Here is a 14,301-nt window from a genome sequence, read left to right on the forward strand (position 1 = left end):
AAGAACTAATTTTATTTGTATCTTTAATTTTATAATGATGAAATTATATTTTTATTTATCTAAAAGCAAAGTGATTGTCAAAAGAAATTATTGAATAACTTAGTAAAATTGATAAAACTGTTATAAACGGTCTAATACTGAATAAACGAGTATTTTCTTTGAACGGAAGAACATTTTTTTTTAAAAGTCATTTTATCTCATATGTTAGAAATTTGAAAAATTCTCAAAGGACCGGTGTATTCAGGTCAAATACGTTGTTGTATCTCAGGAGATATTTTTTTTTCTAACCACACGATTACTAGTACACCTGTTATGATCCCCAATACGAGAATCAAAGTAGGGACAAACATTCATATGATTATTTAAATCTTTATTCAATTCGTATTCTATTTTAGTTCAAATTCGATAAAATTGATGCTCGAACCTTCTTAAAATTCAGTACAAAATAGGTATGAATTTCCAAACAAATTATGAAACTTTTAATTTCTCCAAAAGTTTAAATGAATTTTAGGAAGGATACCCAGGCACACCCAACAGCCATATTCAGAAAACAAGAAATTAAAATGCATGTATGTTATATCTATATATATATACACACACACACATATATGTATATAAAAGTTAAGATATATAAAGGGTTTAAACAGAACCAAAAATTACATATATATATATATAAGATTTAGTTGCATATAATTTTTAGTAAATGAAGGACTAAATTTGATGGCATGTATAAAATGATCAAACCATCCTGCCCGGATTCTCTTTTCCGGCAGAAGCAAAGATCTGAACTCAAATTTGCAGAGCAATTTGAACAAGTTTACCCTGCAAGATTTTCTGAGTTCTTGCTCGATCCTACCATTTCTTCTCTGCCAATTTCATTTCTCTGTTCAATGATGTTAACACAACTTTTCTGGATAATCCATGCTTATATACTCTACATACTAAGCCTCACCAGCTTACAATCCTTCCTCTGCTTTCCTGTTGTAATCAATCATCTACCTTGAAAAAACTTGTAAAATCTCTGAGATGTCCAGATCAAAAAGTTAGTCTTGTAGTTCTGATTTTTCTATATAGAAGACTTGTGGTTTTTATTTTTTCTATATCGACAGATTATATCGAGTTTTGGATTCTTCTTCTTCTCACTCAAATTCTTCTGGATCTACCAGTCCCTTCTTTTCAGAAACTCTTCTTTAATGGCAAGGGAATGTTGAACAACAGGCAGAAGAAAAGAGGAAATTCAAACAAGTGCAGAGATAAAGATGAAAACTTTAAGCACAGTTCTATTAGTTTAATCTCATTTGCTAAATACCCAGAAGAGAAAGTAAAATATTCCCCCTCCTCCACAGCACTTTCTGCTCTTTGTTCTTCACATAAACCCTCATTTTAGGTTTAAAAGGATTGTTTAATTAGTAGAAGAAGTTATTAAGCAGCCGCCAAATTTTGTAACTGTTAAAAATTGAAAGAGTCAATTATGGTTCTTTTAATCCTAATAATTAGGAGGTTTAATCATATCTCTAACTCCCCCCTCTTCCCCTTAACCTCTCCTCCTTTATCTCCGCCTCCACTCTCTCCATCTCTCTCTCCCTCTCTCTCTGTGTCTCTCTGTGAATATATAACATACTTTTACATATCAACTACTGTCAGTTAATGAGAAGGTCTACTTCACTTCAACTACAGCAAAGACACCAGGTCTCCCTCTTTCTCTAACTATCAGATCTCCATGTCTTATATACTACTATTTCTTCATCTTCATCTTGTCTTTTTTCCACTTTTACATGTTTCAGTTTCACCATTTAAAGCTTCTGTTATTTCTTTTCTCATTACATCACTACTCAACTGCTAATTCATTACTAATTATTAACCTGCATTTAATACTAACTTAAACTGCCAATATTTATTCTTTTGCTTGGCATTCTAACCATGCATGCTATGATGGTTCATTTCCTCAGGTTATATATATAATTCTGTGTATTAATCTCCATGGCTTTGAGTTACTGCACTACTTGCTGGGATTCTCATCAGCTTCTCAACTCAGACATGACCACTGCCATGACCAGCTTCCAGCAGTTTCCATTTCAAGACTTTCAGCTTCCACCAGATGATCTTCTTGCTTCTGAATACACTCATTCATCACCTTCTCGTCTGGGTTCTTGTAATTTCATTGACCCATTTCTACCAGATGACCCTTTTCATTACTCACACCAGTCCTCCTTCCCACCTGAAATTTTGGAACTTGACTGCTCCTTTCAATACCCAAAGCGCCAGAGGACCATCCACACAAATTACTACCAGCCTCATATTGAGCAGCCAAGTGATTTGTTTAATGGGTATGTGCCAAATCCCAGTTCAGTACCACTCCCAGAATTTTACTCCCTGCATGAAATTCAACCTCCTCCACCATTGATGGAGCTTCAGGTTCCTGCACTACCTTCTGTTTTTGATACTGGGAAAGTGGTTAGTGATGAAGATGACGACCAGAACGTGAGGAAAGCAGGTAATGGAGTGAGTTTGTCTGCGCAGAGCATAGCTGCTCGTGAGAGAAGAAGGAAGATAACTGAGAAGACACAGAAGCTTGCTAAGCTGATTCCTGGTGGTCACAAGATGAACACTGCTGAGATGTTTCAAGCTGCTTCCAAGTATGTAAAATACTTGCAGGCCCAAGTTGGTGTTCTTCAACTCCTGTCTTCACTTCCTCAGGTAATGATTGTATAAGCTCAGGATATATAAATATATAAATAATTATTGATGATGGTGATGATGATGACGCAGGAGGAATTAAAGCCTGGAAAAGAGCTTCAAGTTCTGCTTTCATCTCCAACAATTCATGAGAAATTGTACTGGAAAGAAAAGTGTTTGGTTCCAGGAAAACTTGTCGAAGCCTTAGCGGATGATCATCAAATCCGAACAATGCATACCATCAATGACGAAATCGATAAGTTGTTGCAAAATCCAACTTGCAGTAGCCATGATTAACCTTGGAGCTTTTTCTTTTCTGAAAAAAAAGTTTTGTTTTTTATTAGGAGATAGATCTCTGTTAGTATCCTTTAACATGTTATAGGAGCTAACCACTTGTTAGTCTTGTTGTTTTAAAGAGCTAATCTAACCATTAATTCTCATTCAGTTTCTTTCTTGCTTCTCTCTTGGAAATTATATATATATGTGTGTATATACATAATATGTGCATTTTTCCAAATTAAACCTGCGATTATTTTATCCAGAGAAAAAAGGAAAAAAATACAGAGAATCCGTGAATCATTCATGAATAAAATACCCATAAGTAGCCAAGAAAATATTGCATCATAAAAATTTTCTCGAGAACCAAACAGAGGACGCGATGGTACTACTTACTTCCCAGTAGGCAACGTCCAAGCCACCAACCTCCATCGAGCTTGATAAACGTCCCCCGGTCTCTCGGTTCTCAACCCTTTGAAAGAAAGTGGTGACCCAAAATAGATATGCTTAAGCCCGTTTGGACTTTGGAGGGAAATGAACAGCCTCCAACTGGGCTGGATTCATAAAGCAAACATCTTTTAGATACCCATCATCGCCAGTCGGTTTTCGTATCAAAATGGTGTCGATTCCATGAGAAAGTAAGGAAAGTAAACACAGTTTTTCTTCTTTTCAAGATTACTCGCCCCCCGAGTTTACAAGATGGAATGGAAAACAGTCACGAACCTCTCAAGTCTCCTGCAGGATAGTGTAGAGAAGAAAGCCCCAATAGCAGAGCAGGAAAAATACTCCGTGCTGATATTATCCATTTTCGACTCTTCCAGGACACTTCTCTTTGCAATCGCCTTATAGCCTTCTGTGAGGAAGTCGGTGACATCAACTATGCTTACCAGGTGTTTGATAAAATGCCTAGCAAGAATACCATTTCTTCCAACAGTGCGATCAGCTCGTTACTACAAAGAGGGTACGAGGAAAAAGCATTGAACGTTTTTAAAATGATGATTTGGTAGGGAATTTCGACCACATATTTCACTTTTACCGGCATTTTTTTAGTCTTCGGGAACAGTTGTCGGACATTGAGGAGGCATTTCGAGTTCTTTTTGAACATGCCTCATAATTGGTGGGCTAGCGAAGACGGGTTGGTTCTTGGTAACACTCAAGATGTTTAAATTGATGCCTATGGAAGGGATTAGAATTCATTTGTAAAGTCTTTTAAGTGTTTGGGATAAGAGAAGTGGAGAATTCAAGTTTATGAAGATCCTAGTGATGAGTTTTCTGAGTAATATGTGTCTAATGAATTATTCTATGTATCTAAGAATGTTAATGCAATTTCATTTTCGTACTTTATATTGGTCTTCATATATATGTAATAAATTCACGTTTTAGACCACTTATCTTGATATTAAAATGCAATATAGTTCTTCGCAATTCGAAATTATAGTCATATGCTTTGTTGACTTCTTTTAAAAAGAGTTTCTCTTCCTAACAAGTCTTCCTATTTGCTAGAAAATCTTCATACTATAATTTATACTTTAAGCAACATCTCTATTAAAACTTTAACTTTTTACGTGTAATTTTTGGAGAAATTGAAGCATCATGTTCTTTTTTACTTGACAATTCATGGATCATAGAAAATGAATTTCGCACGATAAACTTAAGCTTACTTGATGATCCTTCTTCAGAATTAACTCTTTTTCCCTTCGATGATGGAGAGGAGATGGAAGGTAATCATGAGTTGAATAACTCATGAGTTACAAAAATACGAATTCTACATACTGAATTTAATATGATGATTTGTATTTGGAGTTGACTTTTTCACTCTAGCAAAGAGAGGTAAGGAAGGAAAAATGATATACGACCATCTAAATTATTTTGGAAGAAGCAATTTTGTAAAAATAATAATTTCGTAAAGTGATTAATACAATACTTACTAGTATAATATTAATATATCTTATTATTTTACTGATTATATATATATATATATCATTGTTATGTTATTATTTTATTCAAGATCGTTGTCATATGAACTATATAGTTATCTTAGAAACATGTCAGTGATTCATCATTGTTAAATAAGTTACGTACGAGTGAAATTCATTGATATTTTCTCATTAAATTGTCTACCAATTTTATAGTTATATATGTGATAACTCTGTAATTATCACCAATTCATAAGATCAAAAATTATATTTTCTTTTTCATTTTTGTACTTTGTTTTATTTTACTGTATCATAAATCAAGATCACAAACATGTCGTTACAATATATAACTCTATGCTAACTCTATCGAAAAAGAAAGAAAGAAAGAAAAAAAAAAGAATGGTTTAAACAAATATATAAAAATACTCTCGGCATTATGAACTCTTCTGTTTCGATTCCACGTATTCTCATTATATTGCTCATATAGTTTATACTACTTGAAGTTTTTTAATAAGGATATATATCTCATAAAAGTAACAGAATACGATACTTTTTTGTGAATTAGATAATCTCACGTATTATTAAATATTTGATTATAAGTTGTAGCTCAAACCATCCAAACGAGTGTACGTTTAAGTAGGTCTCACGCATACGCGCCCCAAAAAAAAACACGATGCAATTCTTTTTTCCCTTAAGACTGTTTATTTTTTAAGTCGTGAATTTTTAATAAAATAAATTATTTTAAATTGAAAATCACATAAATATAAATTGAGACCAAAAATTTGAATGACATTTATATGGTGAATGTATAATAAATATTTTGAATATAGAGATATATAATATGATTGTGTAAAACCTGTTTGGCCCATGGTTTTTGGTTGTCCCCCCCAACTCTCATATTTTTGGATTTGCTGAACCCTCAGCACAATGTATTCCTTTTCCAGTGGCTGGTTTCAGGTTCTCTAATTGAGCATAATAAATATATGAATTTAATTACAAAATTAAATATAATATATATATATATATATATACATAGATATATGTATACATACACCCTGCCCTCTGTTTCTTGTTTCCTTCTTAAAATTTGAAACGCAGGCAAGCAAACATCACTTTTCTCTGTCACGAAACTTCAATCCCAAGAAAATCAATGCATCATATTGGGAAACTCAAACTTCTCCTCTATATAAACCCATCAACTCACACCCAATCCCACACACCAACCCACCAAGATCCTTCAACTCCTACACACATATACATATAAACACACACCCCTCCCTGATTCAACTCGTCAGCCATGAAGAACGACATCTTCTTCTCCACCATCTTCCTTCTCTCCCTACTCTTCCTCTCTGCCACCATGAACGAGGCAGCTGTCCCATGCAGCACTGTGGACATGAGAGCAGCGGCCTGCGTAGGGTTTGCCACAGGCAAGGACGCAAAGCCAACTCCTACATGCTGCTCTGGGCTGCAGCAGCTCGCTCAGACAGTCAAGACTGTGGATGATAAGAAGGCGATTTGCCGCTGCTTGAAGGCCGGAGCCAAGTCTCTCGGCGTTCAAGATAAGTTCTTGAGCCAGATTCCACAGGCTTGCAACATCAAAGTTGGCTTCCCGGTTTCTATCTCCACCAACTGTGACACGTGAGCTCTCACCTTGGTTACACCTATATTTTCTTATATATACATATACATTACAGTTTATGATAAGACTCATGCATGCATGCCAGGAATTATAAACATGGAAATGCTTTGTGCTGGTAAGAATATAATTGATTTGTGATATGGGTTTTGCAGGATTCACTAAATTCCTATGCTGGAACAAGAATATGGATGAAGGAGCTAGCATTAAGAGCATGATGAGTGAGGGAGTGAGAGACAGAGAGTACTTAGCTTGATGTGAATAAAATTGTTCTTGAAGCAAGTTTAATCATGTGGTTCTTGTACCCTTAATGCTTTTTATCCTTAATATATAATAAGTTTAATCATTAAATTAAAGTGATACAGCTTAATTTAACTGTTCATATGTCAATTCTCTACAAAAAGTAATAATTTTTATGTGTTATCATACGAACTTTTTATATATTGTGTTCTTATTAGTATATATATATATCATTTAATATTAAAAAACATCTTATAATATATGTTTCTCATATTCTGTATATATTTAATTTTCTGTATTTATTTAAATTAAATTTCTCTGATTGAAAAATACGACTTGATAACCTCATACATAAGTAGTCAAATTTGTGTATATTCTCCTAAATATATATATATATATTCCTCGTTTCTCAATAAAGCATATACAGAAAAACTTCCAACCAATCCTCGGTAATTTTCTCAACTTGTTTATCATTTTAGATCTAATTTATAAACGTACATCTTATATTAAAAAATTGACAAATATTTTGATTATAATTAAATTCAATTTTTATTTAATGTGATCTAACAACACATCCTTATTTCTTATTTAAATCAAACAAAAAAAGCATATATATTTAATAATAACGAGTTGTATTTCGATAATTTTTCGAAAAAATAGGAGTAACTTGAGCCTGTAATGATAATTGAGCAGGTAAAAAACCTTCAAAGAAATCAAACTCAAAGAGAAAAATGATTATGAGATAAGAACTACAATCTTTTTCTGCATCAACAATGTCTGGGAGGTTTCTTTTTTATGGTTAGTACAGTAAGAACTTTTAAGTTTCTCATTTGTCATTCTGATCTAAAAAAGAAAAACCCTCACAAAAAACTGCAACTGTTTGAATTGTTTTTGACTAAAATAAACAAGATCATTTATAGGGATCTGATAAAAATAGTAAATTTATCCACTATAAAAGAAGAGGGTAAACTGGATTAAACATATCAATTGAGTTTCAAAGAATTGATTACACAAATCCAGTATGGGTAAAATTATTGAGTTTATGGTGTACACTTCTCTGGGTTATAGCTTGTTTTGTTTAACATGCATTGTTGCAGAAGATTTTACAATGACTGATAAACTCAATGATGCTACGCCCGAGCCTCCTCTTTTCACTTATGTGTGCGATCCAGCACATTTGAGTGCTGTAAAATTAGACGGTTCCACCCTTGGTTTCTGCGACACATCCCTTCCCTATAGCGTGAGGGTAGAGGATTTGGTAGATCGATTATCGGTGGAAGAGAAGGTGTCGCTACTCGGGAGTACATCCCCCGGGGTGCCGAGATTGGGGTTGCCACAATACCAGTGGTGGAATGAGGCACTGCATGGCGTCTCATACGTTGGAGGCGGCTCCCGTTTCGACGCAGCGGTTCCGGGTGCGACAAGCTTCCCTACTGTTATTCTTTCGACTGCTTCGTTTAATGAGGACCTGTGGAAAAGAATCGGCCAGGTACTAATGTTAAAGAGATATAATTTCACAGTGGCCAATTATGAATAATTTTTTCCAATACTGGATAATTTGAAGTTAAAATTTAACATATTATTTCACTTGATAGTTGATAAGTCCATTTTTCTGTGAGAGATTATGAGTTCAGGTCAGTTTATGCTCTCGTGTGCGTGCTTATTTGAAGGTTACTTATCTGATATTATGATTTGAATATGTGTATCACGTGATTAACAACTATATATGACAGGTTATTTCAAATGAAGCAAGAGCAATGTACAACCTAGGTAGAGCCGGATTAACATTTTGGAGTCCAGTGATCAACGTAGTTCGCGATCCAAGATGGGGAAGAATTCAAGAGACGCCCGGGGAAGATCCTTTTGTGGTGGGCCGATATGCAGCAAACTTTGTTAGAGGCTTACAGGACGTTAGAGGAACTGAACACGTCCATGACTTGAATGCAAGACCACTCAAGGTTTCTGCATGTTGTAAGCATTACGCTGCATACGATGTAGACAACTGGAAAGGAATCGATCGTCTTCATTTCGATGCCAGGGTGACCGAGCAAGATATGGTGGAGACTTTTCTCAAGCCTTTTGAAATGTGTGTTAAAGAAGGTGATGTCAGTAGCATTATGTGTTCCTACAATCGTGTCAATGGCATACCCACATGCGCCGACCCAAAACTCTTGAACCAGACTGTCAGAGGAGATTGGGGTCTTCACGGGTACCTCACTACTAATCACATGCATCACTATTTACCTTTATATATATATATATACACACTTACTAATCACATGCATGTCTTAAGAGCATTTTATAATATTACTATTCAATTTTTTGTTACTGACATATATGTATGAACTACCAGATACTTAGTATCAGATTGTGACTCCATCGAAGTAATGGTAAACAAGCATCAATTTATCAATGACACGAATGAGGATGCTGTTGCTCAAACCCTAAAAGCAGGCAAGTAATCACTTTAATTAACTAGTAAGAAATTAGTCTTGTATTTTTTCTAGTTGCATGGGAGACAGACTTTTGATTGATTGAGTTAATATTACAGGGTTGGATTTGGACTGTGGCGACTTCTACCCAAAGTTTACAATGAGCTCGATTAGACAAGGAAAGGTGAGCGTAGAAGATGTAGATAAGGCGTTGAGAAATCTTTACATGTTGATGATGCGACTTGGGTATTTTGATGGAAGTCCTCAATTCAAAAATCTTGGCAAAAAGGACATTTGCTCTGCTTCAAACATTGAGTTAGCTGCAGAAGCAGCTAGACAGGGAATTGTTCTTTTGAAGAATGATAATGGAACTTTACCTTTCAATCGCGATACAATCACAAACTTAGCCGTAGTCGGCCCCCATGCCAAAGTTACCGATGTCATGATTGGAAATTACGCAGGTACATAAATATATATATATATATTCATCAACCCATATATATAAACTATTTTACAATATTGCACATACATATTATTGCACAAACTTACGGGCGCTGCGAAAAATCATGAATATTGATAGGTGATCCGTGTCGATATGTTACCCCTGTCGATGGCTTCTCTATATATACAAAAGTACAAACTCAGCAAGGATGTGAAGACGTACTTTGCAATAATGATAAACTTATAGGTGCTGCTGTTGATGCTGCAAAGGTTGCCGATGCTACTGTGATCATGGTGGGACTAAATCTCAAGGTCGAAGCTGAAAGCTTGGATAGACTAAATCTCTTCTTACCAGGTTTCCAAACTCAACTCATTAATCAGGTTGCAGATGCTGCCAAAGGTCCAGTTGTTCTTATCATAATGTCAGCCGGTGGAATAGATATCACTTTTGCAAAGAACAATCCCAAAATCAAAGCTATTATATGGGCTGGATACCCTGGACAAGAAGGCGGTCAAGCGATTGCTGATGTCGTTTTTGGGACATATAATCCTGGTATGTAGCTAATTATTCTTTCATCAACCAACCGCTACTTACGTGTATATACATAAAGGGTACTAATTGATTATAAAATTACTAATCATCAGGAGGAAGATTGCCAATCACTTGGTACGAAGGCAGCTACGTGGAGAAGTTACCAATGACATCTATGCAGTTGAGACCAGTAGACAATTTAGCTTATCCTGGTAGAACTTATAAATTCTACAATGGAACCACAGTGTATCCCTTCGGCTACGGCCTTAGTTACAGTCAATTTACCTACACAATTCAACCCCTTAATCCTGCATCACTCAACATAAAACTCAACAAACTCCAACATTGTCATGACATCGACTACAAACCAGGTGCCCAGAAGCCTACGTGCCCATCTCTTAAGATCGAAGATGGTCTTGCATGCGACGCTTACTACACCATTAACACACACATTCAAATCAAAAATACAGGAACAAGAGACGGTGATCAAGTAGTGATTGTTTACTCTAAGGCGCCCGAAGGGATTCTTGGAGCACCCATCAAACAGGTGATTGGTTTCAAGAGAGTTGGTATTCGTGCAGGACATACCGCAGTGCTTCCATTTCAGTTTAATGCGTGCAAAGCTCTGAGCATTGTGGATTACCAAGCGCACACTGTGTTGCCGGCTGGTCAACATTCAATCATTGTTGGAGATGGAGTAGCTTCCTTCACTTACGATGTTAATTTTACTTGAACTCATAGACAAAATAAATGGAGAAAGAGATCAAGATGTCAAATTCCCAATTGAAATATTCTTTGTTTCATTGTATGTTCTTGCCATGCATACCCTATTAGTTTATTTAATGAAATCAAATTTATTTCAAAATAATAGAGAGAGATGCATGTCTCCGTTATTCCGAGATAAACTTTGTCGATTACGTTGTAATATAGATCTCGATTACTCATGTATATAATTCGTAAATTTTAATTTATTAATCATTTATTATGGATAAACAATAATTTATATTAACTTTTGATAAATACCAACGAATTAAAAAAAAAACATTTTCCTATTACTGTGAAACCCGATTTTATAACTTATTTGATATTTTCTATTAACAAAATCTGATATAAACATATGTACGTTAAAAATACAAAATTGAATAAGGCAATAGTATAATCACTCCTTGTGTTCTTATAATTGTAGGCTTAAGAAATTTGTTTTGTGGGAATTACAAAGGAGATTTTCAAACTCTTCTTTTTCGTCTCCTTCATCGAATTTTCTCCCTAGCCAAACATAAGCTCTATATATATATATGTGTGGGTGTATGCGTGTGATTCAGTATTATTTTCTTATTAATATGATTCATTTTAATATATTTAATTATTCTCGTTATTTTTTTTTTTGTCATTCTATGAACAATTCTAATACAAAAGTAGATTATCTCGATTGAGATACCCAATTAACTGCCACTTTTAAATTATTCAAGTTTAGACGAAAAAATAAAATAATACGAAATTTATAAGGTATTTTAAGTCTAAATAAAATATAAGAATTTATTATTCTATTGATGTAATGATTTAATAGTAACCTCGTTTACAATATTAAATTAATTTGATAACATCGCACACGTTCTCAATATTATATATTTAATCATTCACTTATATAATACTTTATATACCTTATGTTAAAATATTTGGTTGAGAATTTGGATTAGTAGAAGACTTAGATAGTTAAATATGATATTTTTATTTTTAATTGCAAAAAGAGACATTATAATTATCTTAATTTTGGAACAAATTAATTTGGGTAGTATATATATATATATATATATATATATAGTAATCTAATTTTGAATGTATACAATATTTTGAATATTGTAGTATATTTTTCACTCAAAATATTTCAAAATTTGTATAATATGCTCTTGGTGAAAATCGGGAGAACTTCGAGGGACGAAGCTAATGATTTTTAGACTTGAAGTTTTAATTTTATTTTGCTCATTTTTATCTTATTCTTATCTTTGTATTTCTTATCTCATTTCCCGAGATCCAATATATAAATATTAATTATTGAGATGTTACAATCATATACTTATAAATTAGATTCATGAAATATGCATGCATATTATATTAAAATAATTATCTTATACTACGGAGTAGGTATCTCACACTTTTTTGTTCGATATAATTTAACCATGAACTTTTAATAAAAAAATTAATATAATAATTAACGTATAGTCATGCTTTCAGTAGGTTCAATAATAATTTCTTAATTTTTAAAATTTCAAAAGAATTTAAAATTCAAATTTGTTTTATTAAAATTTTGTCTCGTAATACCATTATGACGTACTCATATCTCTATTGTTTTGAAATTATGGCAAGAGTTTGTGAAGCATCAATGCTCGTATCCTTCTGTCCTGTGTACTAATTGAATTAATTATATTTTACGAAAATTAAAAACGAGACACTATTTGAAACAACATTGTTAAGAGCTCAAAGGCAAGAACACCGGAAGTTCGTTATGTAGTGTTACCTTCATGGCTCTCAATTGATTTATCAAATCTTGAGAATAACTTCGATATTTTGCAATTGTGTGCTTTATCTTTAAATTTTATGTTTACGAGCTTTTTAATAATAAAAATTTTATCGTGAGCATTTTTTTCGTTGTATTTAATAAACTATTAATCATTATATCATATATATATATATATATGTATTAATATAAGAAAATAATTTTGAGAATACTAATTTAAATAAAGTTTTTCACTAACCATATATACTCACATACATACATACATACATACATACACACACATATATATATATATATATATAAGATACGGTATGTTAATTTGTTTAATCAATCCCAAGAAAATTGACCTCCTGCTCCTGCAGCTGCTCCGGAATCTCATTGGAATGCTCAAACCAAGTGATCAGATAATCTTTCACCACTCTATAAATACTCCTTCAACCTATACCACCTTTCCATCAATACACCATCCATCAAAATCAAATTCAACAAAACCTTGTGATTTTGTTTAGATCGACAAAGAGGGTTTTCAAAGATGAAGATGAACACTCGTTCAACTGTCTTGTGCGTTGTCTTCCTGGTTTCCTTCATCTTCTTCCTCAGCGAAGCGGCTGTGCCATGCAGCACTGTGGACATGAGAGCAGCGGCCTGCGTAGGGTTTGCCACAGGCAAGGACGCAAAGCCGACTGCTACATGCTGCTCAGGGCTGCAGCAGCTCGCTCAGACAGTCAAGACTGTGGACGATAAGAAGGCTATTTGCCGCTGCTTGAAGGCCGGCGCCAAGTCTCTCGGCGTTCAAGACAAGTTCTTGAGCCAGATCCCACAAGCTTGCAACATCAAAGTTGGCTTCCCGGTTTCCATCTCCACTAACTGCGAAACGTAAGTCACATTTTCTATGTGTGTGTGTGTGTATATATATTTATCTCTGTAGAGTCCCAAGGCTCCAATGTTCGATATATATATATATATGCACATTATATTTTAGACACGACTACAAAAATTTTTCTGGTGAAATTTCTTATTTTAGGTATTAACAACTTGTCTTTAACTTGGTCAGAGAGAGATTTAGTCACGACGTGAAAAGTACTCTTTACTTACTAGCTAATATATATATATATATATATATATATATATTATGTGTAAACGATGACCAATTAAGTGTATAATATCTTTTAAACCACCATTGATTTCATAATGTGGGCTTTGCAGGATTCACTGAACTGCTATGAAGCTCAAGGACGAACTGATAGAGGAGTATTATGATCTTAGAACGAGAGAGGAAATAGCATATATGAATAAAACAGTTGGGGCAATCTTTATTGTACCAGACTTTTGGCCTTAAATTATTGATAATAAAATTATATTTCTTCGTTAATGTCTTCCTTTAATTTGTGATTATACATAACAATTAAGTAAATTCATAATATAATCGAAATACATAGCCATTTTTTTTTTTTTTGAGTAAATTCATACCTTAATTAATTACATCAAAGAAATATATCGAGCACAATATAAAAAAAGTAACTTCCGAAAACATAATTCGATTCGAACTTACGAATTCTTGGAAAAATCGAGGTCTGTAGATATTAGAAGCATCCTCAGAGACAATGCAAGTTGGATATGGTGTATTTTTTTTG

General features: G+C 33.8%; 4 protein-coding genes and 1 pseudogene across 4 annotated transcripts; all 5 read left to right on the top strand.

The window, feature by feature from the left end:
• Positions 1–1,980: 1,980 nt before the first annotated feature.
• On the top strand, positions 1,981–2,986 carry LOC110821888 (transcription factor bHLH52-like). The gene is made up of 2 exons (XM_088212126.1): positions 1,981–2,706; positions 2,770–2,986. Exons 1-2 carry the CDS (start codon positions 1,981–1,983, stop codon positions 2,971–2,973), a joined length of 930 nt encoding a protein of 309 aa, XP_088068252.1. The 3' UTR covers positions 2,974–2,986.
• A 3,078-nt stretch (positions 2,987–6,064) lies between these two features.
• Positions 6,065–6,863, top strand: LOC110821896 (non-specific lipid-transfer protein D, cotyledon-specific isoform-like). The gene is made up of 2 exons (XM_022051861.2): positions 6,065–6,509; positions 6,663–6,863. The coding sequence occupies exons 1-2, from the start codon at positions 6,166–6,168 to the stop codon at positions 6,670–6,672; spliced, it is 354 nt and encodes a 117-aa protein (XP_021907553.2). The 5' UTR covers positions 6,065–6,165; the 3' UTR covers positions 6,673–6,863.
• A 992-nt stretch (positions 6,864–7,855) lies between these two features.
• Positions 7,856–9,209, top strand: LOC148240307 (putative beta-D-xylosidase 5 pseudogene; annotated as a pseudogene).
• LOC110821848 (putative beta-D-xylosidase) lies at positions 9,083–10,975 on the top strand. The gene is made up of 3 exons (XM_088211241.1): positions 9,083–9,640; positions 9,760–10,173; positions 10,266–10,975. The coding sequence occupies exons 1-3, from the start codon at positions 9,340–9,342 to the stop codon at positions 10,883–10,885; spliced, it is 1,335 nt and encodes a 444-aa protein (XP_088067367.1). The 5' UTR covers positions 9,083–9,339; the 3' UTR covers positions 10,886–10,975.
• Positions 10,976–12,996: 2,021 nt separating this feature from the next.
• LOC110825538 (non-specific lipid-transfer protein C, cotyledon-specific isoform-like) lies at positions 12,997–14,039 on the top strand. Its single transcript, XM_022056007.2, has 2 exons — positions 12,997–13,543; positions 13,874–14,039. Exons 1-2 carry the CDS (start codon positions 13,200–13,202, stop codon positions 13,881–13,883), a joined length of 354 nt encoding a protein of 117 aa, XP_021911699.1. The 5' UTR covers positions 12,997–13,199; the 3' UTR covers positions 13,884–14,039.
• Positions 14,040–14,301: the final 262 nt, after the last annotated feature.

Source organism: Carica papaya, chromosome 9, assembly GCF_054855325.1.
Source record: "Carica papaya isolate Zhongbai chromosome 9, ASM5485532v1, whole genome shotgun sequence".
In the NCBI taxonomy this organism is placed as follows: domain Eukaryota; kingdom Viridiplantae; phylum Streptophyta; class Magnoliopsida; order Brassicales; family Caricaceae; genus Carica; species Carica papaya.

Bases quoted from the DNA above. Each gene is read 5' to 3' on its own strand.
- LOC110821896 (XM_022051861.2), top strand. From the start codon at position 6,166: ATGAAGAACGACATCTTCTTCTCCACCATCTTCCTTCTCTCCCTACTC.
- LOC110821848 (XM_088211241.1), top strand. From the start codon at position 9,340: ATGAGCTCGATTAGACAAGGAAAGGTGAGCGTAGAAGATGTAGATAAG. The intron at 9,641-9,759 runs GTACATAAATAT...GAATATTGATAG, and splicing joins CATGATTGGAAATTACGCAG to GTGATCCGTGTCGATATGTT. The intron at 10,174-10,265 runs GTATGTAGCTAA...ACTAATCATCAG, and splicing joins TTTTGGGACATATAATCCTG to GAGGAAGATTGCCAATCACT.
- LOC110821888 (XM_088212126.1), top strand. From the start codon at position 1,981: ATGGCTTTGAGTTACTGCACTACTTGCTGGGATTCTCATCAGCTTCTC. The intron at 2,707-2,769 runs GTATAAGCTCAG...ATGATGACGCAG, and splicing joins CACTTCCTCAGGTAATGATT to GAGGAATTAAAGCCTGGAAA.
- LOC110825538 (XM_022056007.2), top strand. From the start codon at position 13,200: ATGAAGATGAACACTCGTTCAACTGTCTTGTGCGTTGTCTTCCTGGTT.